General features: G+C 36.2%; 1 protein-coding gene across 2 annotated transcripts; it reads right to left on the minus strand.

Moving 5' to 3' along the window:
- Positions 1–2,985: 2,985 nt before the first annotated feature.
- Positions 2,986–5,733, minus strand: LOC148873204 (putative auxin efflux carrier component 1b). 2 transcript variants are annotated; one of them, XM_088966079.1, is made up of 6 exons: positions 4,670–5,733; positions 4,252–4,489; positions 4,021–4,106; positions 3,782–3,939; positions 3,608–3,684; positions 2,986–3,466 (listed from the first exon to the last, which is right to left on the minus strand). In XM_088966079.1, the coding sequence occupies exons 1-6, from the start codon at positions 5,406–5,408 to the stop codon at positions 3,400–3,402; spliced, it is 1,365 nt and encodes a 454-aa protein (XP_088822205.1). In that variant the 5' UTR covers positions 5,409–5,733; the 3' UTR covers positions 2,986–3,399. The 2 variants fall into 2 exon arrangements, with proteins under 2 accessions (XP_088822205.1, XP_088822204.1); XM_088966078.1 differs by having other exon boundaries at positions 4,619–5,708.
- Positions 5,734–9,322: the final 3,589 nt, after the last annotated feature.

Consider the following 9,322-nt stretch of genomic DNA (forward strand, 5'->3'; position numbering starts at 1 on the left):
TTTAATCTTTTTGACTTCCTTGTGATTACTTAAGTGTGTGAGTCCCACCCCATTAAGGAGGGAACCCAGCAGTAACATAGATCAAGAACTAGTCATTGGAATTGAATATGATGATATAGAACTTGTTTCTTGGTACGTATAAAACTACCTTACTGGAATGATCTTAGTTGTTGTTCCTGTTGAGGTTGTTGGTAGTGGCCACAAATCTGTTTTTTGATGATAAAAACTCATTGAAATTACTTAGTATGGGAGGGAGGAGGTAGGCACTACAGAGGTCTGGCTAAAAGACGACAAGCAACGTGGGGATGAAGTTGTAGGAAGACGCTTACTGCCAATCTCAAATCCAAATTTTAGAAGGGTTTCTAGGATAGGAAGAGGAAATTCTGAAGCAAGAAGGAAACTCTCAGTCTGGGGATGTAGTGCATGCATGGGGATTCCCTTTTCTAGAGACCCCTATTTATAGATTTTTCTTAGGAAGTTTCCTTTTCTAGAGAAGTTTCTTTTATAATTTGTTATAAGGTTGCCTGATTTGCGATACTTAGGCTAATTTGGGGGTTGTCTTGCAATATGCTTTTATTGTTGAATGTTATGGTCATGTGATGAGAAGCCCCACGTATCAATATTGTATTTTGTGAATGCGATAATAGTCCCTAAACTTAATGGGTAAAATTTGTAATGGAGTGGCTAACATACGATATGTAGTATAAACAATGAGAGTGGAAGAATGAAGATGAACTCAGAATGGAGATGGAACAACTCCAAAAAGAGGTTATAGTTTATAGTATTGGAAGAAATGAGGAAGAGAAAGTAGCTATTGAAGAGAGTATCAACAATGAGAGTGGAAGAGAGATTGAACAAAGAGATGTTAGGGATGAAAGAGAAGGTAGGTGTTGAAGAGTGTTCTCTAGAATTTTTATAATGAAATGAAACAATTTTCCAAGGAAATGACTTTGTTGTTATTATTTGTTATTGATTCCTATGTTGAGTTGTCTTGGGGTGGTCTTTTAGTAGTTAATAATTCAAATTTACCACATGTGATTGCTAGAATGGGATATACATTGTGATTAATAGACCATTGTCTGTTAGTATTCTCATGGGTACACCCAAGCGATAGACAATGTTTTTCTTTGAAAGTTGTGGCAAGAACAAGGTCAGATTTTGTTGTTCAAAAATTTTCCAAAACTAGGGTTCAAGAATCAAAGAATCAGATAGGAGAAAACCAAAATCGCATATGAGAAAATAATATTTTCTCCTCAATCGATTTTGGGATTTGAACTAGATCAAATTATATCTAAAATCAAGTGAACGGTTGGAAATTTATCTACTAGAAGAGTCCTCAAAAGTGGTACAACAACTATGGTGTTCATGCCCTTTCTTGATTATGATAAATCAAGAAATTTCCATTTTTTGCCCTTTCTTGATTATAGGGAGCTTGGCTTTCATGTCCTTAATCGCCTCTTGAATACTTGATTTTGGAGACTGGATGTGCTCATTCCTAACTAAGCTGGTTGTCATTCCAGATGTGGCTAGACAAGGGTTTCGTGGCGCTTGGTCTTTTGGAGGGTCCTAGACACTGGGGCATTGAGGCTAATTGTTGAGGCAATGGATATGAGATCCGAAGGCCTGCGGATGATGATCAAGTTAGTGTGGTAGCGATTCAACTTAATTGCTTAGGTAGTCAGAGTGTTGAGCTGGTGGGTTAATTAGTTCCTTGACGTTGTTCTTCCTTATTGCCATTTAGGGGAGGTGCACCACCATGAATTAAGGTGGTGAGGTCCTCGACTTATTTGTTGGAACACATTAAACTGCTCCCAAGAGTAAGTTCACTCATGTGGTTATGGTTGTTGTGGGTCCTGAGAAACATGGTTGATATTTGTTTGTTTATTCATTCCCACAAATGACACCAATTTATTGCTGATAAGATTTGCAATAAAAGAGAGATAGATCAAGAGCAGGATGTTTATTGGTCAAACATAGGTCATTGATGAATTTCCCAGAATGCCCCACCATTAAGGGCCACATGGCGAGTTCTGATTGGACTACATTATTTGGCCACATCAAAAACAAGATGGTTTTTATTGGTCAAACATCTACCGTGGCCAAGGTTGCAGCATAAAAAAAGAGATCGGATTTGCTCCTCACAGAGTGCACTTCATACCAAGTGTCACAGCACATTACAGCTGTGACATTGTGAGGTTATCATTCATGGGAAGATGTTCCCAACGCTGCGATGCATTGTGAGGTTGGTGTGAGGTACACTCTGTGAGAATAAATCCAAATTGGCTTTGTAAGAGAAATACTTTTGGGCAAAAATATATCCTATGAACGTAGAACAAAGAGAGGAGTTCCCAAGGTCACAAAAAAAAATTTCAATGTTTAATAAGACATAGAAGCGATCCCTTTTTGCTTTGTTTTGAATACCCCAGGTGATTGGAAAATGTTCCATTGGGTGGTGGTAGAATTTTGTTGCAACCATGGCCGCAGAAGAAATAGCCTTAGGAGAGGAACATGGGGAATATTTATGGGACCCAAATTATATTGCACATTGCAGATCGAGCTTCCAAAATATTTACTATGGCAAAAATTGATTCCAAGTGGTGAATCCTTAGGCTATGTCTATTTGCAGTGTAATTTCATTTTCATTAGTACCCACTAGGTGATAGGTACCCCTACATCATCTTCAATATTTAGCTTGACCCCACATACATTACATGTGACTGTTGGCTATTATAATTGAAGCTAAGTGCCTCTAATCGATAAAATGCTTCAATTGGGTCGACCAAAACCCTAGATGAAAGAAACCACAAGGTAGTTTCCCCAAAAGATAGGACCCTACATGTCTTCTATCCAGACTGGGTTAATAAATAAGGCACACATACATCCAACAACAGCAGCTTTAAACACGTTTGTATGTTTTCCTTTTGCTTTTCTTTAAGATTGAAAAATCTGACCCAACAAACCATTCAATGAATTCAATTCTCAAGCTATCAGATCAAATAAATTTCATTTATTTAACTAAATTAACACTACCTTGCTTTAATTTCCTTATTTACACCAGGGGAATTCATATATAACCAATAGCTCATGTATTTACTGGTCTTCTCTTTCTGAAACAAATACCTCTAGAGATAGAGACCTTGCTCTCAGTATCAATGGAGCCAAAAAAACCAGGCTAGAATTCAAGATATCTTTCTATATATATATATATATATTGACTGAAACCCAGGAAATTGATTGTATTTCAGGATCCCAATTGATGGGTATACGAATCTTTGCTTGGTATTTCAGGATCTCAATTGATTGTAATCTTGATGTTTGAAATTATCATGTGCCTACTTGTTGAGATCAGTTGAACCCAGGATTTTGTCAAAACTGACTTTTCAGCATTTGAGCATTGTATCAGAGACCAAGGAAGACGTAATATAGTACTGTAATGGGCAGTGAGATTATCATCCCAAAGATAACCCTGCAAAATCAAGAAAATTTTAATAAGTCTCTTGTAAATTAATTCAGCTCATTTCTATACTCAAACAATATTATGAATATGTGTTTCCTGGAAGTAATTAAAGAATTTAATCTTATGAACCAGAAAGGAAGAAGAACTTACGCTGTGCTTAATACATCTGGATGTAAATTATATTCCCTTGCAAACACAAAAGGGACTATTCCTTGTGGCAAGGCAGCCTGAACAGTAAGATCAAGGATCCAATGTAAGACAAACATGGTAATCAAACAATTATATTATATATAGGACAGGGATTTTGAAGCTTTTGGGGCTCACTTGAACAATGGAAACTCTCAGTACCGTTCCCCTAAGACCAACAGCTATAGAAGCAACTGCCATTACAGCAGGTCCAACCACAAATCTCACGAGCATCCCATATGCTGCCAATCTATTTCCACAGGCGATAATTCTTGGTTGAAGCGCCATGAACAGACCTGAAGGATAAGAAATTAAACTGGGGGTGTCATTCAGATATTTAAATAAATCGGCAGGCTGAGATTAATTTTGTCTCTTACCAAGGCTAAACATTGCCATTCCAAGGCCTGCATTTGACAGGATTGTGACAGAGTTTTCTATGATTTGGGGTTTCTTAAAACTCCACCTGCATTAATGCAAAAAGCGGTATATATATATATATATATATATATATATATATATATATATCATAATTAAGAGAGAAGTAGGTCAATATGTAACTCAGAAATTAAAATAAAGAATAAATCCTGATCAAAATTCAGAGTACCTACCTGCAAGAAGCTAGAGCCCAGCTTAGGCCCAGTAAGCTTGCATAAGAATTTGGGTTCTTGATGAGCTTAAACCACACCATTTTCAAGATCAGCTTAAACATTACTGAGGACATGTTGGAGGAATGGTCATCAGGATCCTGCAGAACTTGTGACTTTTCATCAGCCTCTCTGGTGCTCTTCCCTTTGTTGTCATTTGCTTCTTCTCTAGTAGAAACTTCAACAGACTGCTCAGGGACACCTGTGATCATCATATATTCAAACAAACATTTCATCAGAATCAGTTAAAATCAATAAAAGAACCCGGCCAATAAAACTGATAACCTATTGCATATATATATAATGACATCTCTATCTCCACGTCTCTTGCCTTCAGAACTGCAGCATCCGCATCTCCAAATGAACAAGTGTAGCTCTTTACCGTCTTCTGCAGCTGCCGCTGCTGTTGCAAACATTCGGTTGAATCGCCTGGAATCAGGTGCCACTTTGTTCAAGTTCTGGAGAGTACTCTGTGTATCAGATTGTGGAGATCCAGAACTTGGTCTAGTTACAATCACATGAACAACCTCATCTTGATCAAGACCAGCACTACCACTGCTACTGCTTCGGACCTTCTGAGCTGAACTTACATCTTCTCCATGCTTCTCAGTGTTATCACCACCATCAAATTTCTGCAGTATTAGAATCCTTGCTTCTCTATATTCAAACAAAAACAACATCAAAGTATACCAAATTATACACTGTAAAACCACCACCTGGACCATCAGATTTTCCTTGTCACTTCCATACATGGATTTCAGAAGTGGAATGCCCATGACAAGAGTGTTCGGGAGGGTGGAGAGCGAGAAGAGGGTGATGACCCAGTCCAGACTCCCTCTCTTAGACAACTTAGCCCAAGAAAACAACACTATCAGAATTACAACTTTGGATACACTATCAGCAGCGATGAACAAGAGATTCATCTTGTATGGATTTATCCGAGAAATGAACTCGAACGAGAGAAGTGGGACAGCAAAGATAGCGACAAACTTGTTGATCCCAGCACACTGGTCGGGCGTGAAGACGTTCCACCATTTTACTGAAGCATAAGCCAAGAACATGGTGACATAGAGAGGAACAACAGAAGATAAGACACAGTATAGATCGCTGAAACTTATCATCTTTTTTTCCCTTCTTTGCCTTTAATTTGGGTTCTCTGTGTCTGCTGCAATGGAAAGCAGTTTTTGAGGAGCAGCGCAGGGGATGATGGAGAGGCTAACTTTTGAGAGGTTATTACTAAACGTGGGAGTGCAGTACTTGACCATGGAGAGTGACTGAAAAGTGGTATATAGTCCTGCAGCTGCTGCAGAGAAGTTTGTTTCTTTAGATATTGACTCTCTCTGGTACTTGACGATGGTGAATTAATACTCCAATAGTATAAAATCATGCTATAGGGGCACGGGCGCTTTGCTTTAAACACTATCAACTCTGTGCAATCATGCTTTTGCCTTTAGGGCATCCATTCATTTACTTTATAAGATCGTATCAAGATCGTATATATGGCAGTTTCTTTCTACTCTTCTCGTGTACGTACAGCCAAGAAGTCCTGAACCACCAATCAATCTTCCACGTAGACTAGTTAGTTTGACCCCACAAAAGGGTCCCCACATGTGTCGGCCTCTACAAATCAATCAAATTGAGAGATGGGATCTGCTTGTAACAAAACAAAGCTACGCAGAAGGCACATCACAGTTTTGTGTCACCTGACCTAAACACATGAGAACATGCGTTTGTTTGTGAGATCCGGGTTCAAATTTGACTAAAGCATTTTGGTCATTCATTTATAAAACACTCCTTGTTGTCTCAAGTATTTACTAAAACCTACCCTATACTTTGTGTTTCTATCGTTTTGTTTTAATCATTTGAATAAATTTAATCAAAATAAAATAAAAATAAAATAAATTTCCAGTTTTGTTCCTAAGGCTGTATTTGATTATAATGCAATTTTATTTGTATTAGTATAAATGTATGGGAATGTAAATTCTGATTTAATTTTGTTTTGCGTTTTACTTCATTCTGTCCCACCTCTTATCTTACTTCATTTGTATTGCAATCAAACAAAAAAAGGTGAAATTTGAAATAAAAATAAATCAAATTTTGCACCCAAATCATTTACACTACCATAGTTTTACATCAGTACTGCAAATTTATTTGTACTGAAACCAAATGCAACATAATAGGATACAAGCAACCATTCTATTTGGCTCTATTTGATCAATTTTATCTTTTTGTACGAAAAAGTGTTGGAGGTAAGTTTGGAATAAAAGATCATAGGACCCTGCCCTTGAACATTTTCCATTCAGTTTAGGTGATCATGTTGTTATTTTCATATGGCAAATGGCAAAATAAGCACTTCTGAATAAAAAATCAACTAAGTAAATAAGTTGCAACTTGCAAACTATAGGGGGTGTTTTAGTAAAATGAAAACTAGATGGTAAGTTTAAATAAATTCATAAAACTATAGGGAGTGTTCTAATAAATGACCATTTTTTAATTATTTCCATCGCTGATGTATTCATGTTTTATTGGCAGGTTACAAAGAAGTCCTACTCAAATTAAGCCCAAAATACTTGCTACATGTTCAAAATAAACCCTTTTCAATGGTCAATCTGAGAACACTGAGCCAAGATGAATATGGGCTGATTTGGACAATAGGGTTTAATAGGTCGCTGATCTAGAGTTTTCCCTACCTACTGGATGTCTTGGATCGATCGGTAATGTGTCACATAGCAAAAATAGGATGTGTTCATTTGGGAGAACTCCCTCATTGGTTTAATTAGTTAATATTCTTTCATATGTATATGGTAGCGAGTTTGCTGAATAATCAAGGAATCTTCAATATAAAGTTGCTTTGAGGTCTAAAATGACTCTACACACACATTCATTTGGCTGTGCTTGGTTTGGAAGAAAAGGTAGGAATGAAGGGAAAGATTAGGAAACATGTACAAATTAACCAAATACAGCCTTAATTATCCCATTTTTTAAAACTTTAAGGCAAAGCTTATTAACAAATGCTCAAAATACAGCCCACCAAGTTACAATTAGCAAGAATAGTCCAACCAAAATTAGACCAAAACCACGGAAATAAAGGAAAGAGACCGTGTGAGCACCGAAAGCAAGAGTTGGTGAGACATGTGTAGGACAACAAATTACTCCAAGTAAGTATAAATAACTAGTTTTGAGGGTATTTGCGTATTTTAGTTTTGGGGAGGAAAAGTGACTTAAATGCCCCTAACAGCTATATAACAATTAGTTTGGGCCTTTGGAGTATCTTGGTAAAGTGATAAATATCTTTGTAAAAAACTAAAATACCCCTCCCTACAATTATAAAACAACTAGTTTTTTAGGATATTTTGGTCAATTAAAGAACTTTCACTTCTATAAATACCCTTACCCTCCCTCATTCTCATTATGATAACTCTCATACTCTTATATAGGGATGGCAATTTTCTCCATTTCCCCGATTCCCGTGGGGATCCGCTCCGAATGGGGCGGGGATGGGAAAAATTTTATCCCTATTAACGGGGATGGGAAGAGCACTCCCTGCCCCGCGGGGACCCCGTTCCCCGCCCTATGGGATCCCCACTAATATATATGGGAGTGTTCTAACCATGGGGATCCCCATTCCCCATGATTTTTTATAATGCTAACCATTTTATTTTTATTTTATTTTAAAAAATAAAAATAAAATAATTAAAATTTACAATCCTATTAGAAAAGATTCAAACATATTCAACTATATTTTAAAAAATATTAATATATAGATGTATGTGTACATATATACATATATATGCATACGTTGTATATGTATATATGTACACATACATCTATATATTAATATTTTTTAAAATATAGTTGAATATGTTTGAATCTTTTCTAATAGGATCGTAAATTTTAATTATTTTATTTTTATTTTTTAAATAAAATAAAAACAAAATGGTTAACATTATAAAAAATCATGGGGAATGGGGATCCCCATGGGGACGAGGATGGGGATAACCTTGTCCCCATTAGCGGGGACGGGGATGGGAAGAGGCTCTCCATCCCCACCCCACCCCCTTGCCATTCCTAATCTTATACTCTTATATATTCGCGTACTCTCACATACTCTCTCATACATTCCCATACTCTTTTAGGCTATATTTGGTTTGAAGGAAAAAGGTAGGGAAAGCAACGGAAGACAGAGAAACCAATACAAGATTTGTAAAGGTCTCCCTACCTTTCCCTACATTTTCCTTTAAACCAAACATAGCCTAAGTTTCTCTTATTCTTTAGTCCTTAATTCTCAATTTTATTCAAATTTCAACAAGGAAATTCCTTCTCAAGTGTTTTAAGTTAACAATTTGGAAGGGTTAAATCTTCATCAGTTGAAATCAAGTTGAGATATCTAATCGACAAAGTGGGTAAGTGGTAATCAATTTTCATTTTTTAGGACACTAATATTTTAAATTTTTTAAATGATTGACTCTTCTCAAATTATCTTTTCCCACAACTTGGATGATGTCCAATCATAGTAGGATAGCACCAACGTTGGTGTTAGTGGTAATATTGCTAATGAAGCCACTCCTATTGCAAGTGTAAGGGGTGGTAAGAGAAAGATCATTGAAGTCTGAACATGTTTAAAATAGGAAATGTTGAGTGAAGGAAAAAGAGTAGCATGCATAGAATGTAGATGTGACTTTAGTTATAGTAGAAAAGGTGGCACTATACATTTGCCTAGACATATGACTAGTCATTTGAGAAATAATAATGAAAATAAAAACATAAATTGGTTATGGGCTTTTTGGTAATTGTCAATGTTCACAAGAAAAAATGAGGCAAAACTAGCAAAATATATTATCCATATTGAACAACCTTTTTTATTAGTTGAACACCCTAGGATTTACAATAATCTATAAATCTCTAATTTTAAAAAAAATTTAGAAATACTATTTGAGCAATTGCTATAATTTTTTTATTCATATAAACAAAACTTAATTTCTACTTTGTCAAATCTTAATTCTAAAACTGCACTTATATATAGTATATGTTTGGC

The sequence above is a fragment of the Nelumbo lutea genome, chromosome 1 (genome assembly GCF_056320005.1).
Source record: "Nelumbo lutea isolate HS-2025 chromosome 1, American lotus-T2T, whole genome shotgun sequence".
Lineage (NCBI taxonomy): Eukaryota > Viridiplantae > Streptophyta > Magnoliopsida > Proteales > Nelumbonaceae > Nelumbo > Nelumbo lutea.

What these genes read in the sequence shown, in the direction of transcription:
- LOC148873204 (XM_088966078.1), bottom strand. Translation starts at nt 5,408, where the DNA reads ATGATAAGTTTCAGCGATCTATACTGTGTCTTATCTTCTGTTGTTCCT. An exon ending in CGGATGCTGCAGTTCTGAAG is followed by an intron (nt 4,490 to 4,618) that starts GCAAGAGACGTG and finishes TGATGATCACAG; the next exon opens with GTGTCCCTGAGCAGTCTGTT. An exon ending in CCAGATGTATTAAGCACAGC is followed by an intron (nt 3,467 to 3,607) that starts GTAAGTTCTTCT and finishes TTGATTTTGCAG; the next exon opens with GGTTATCTTTGGGATGATAA.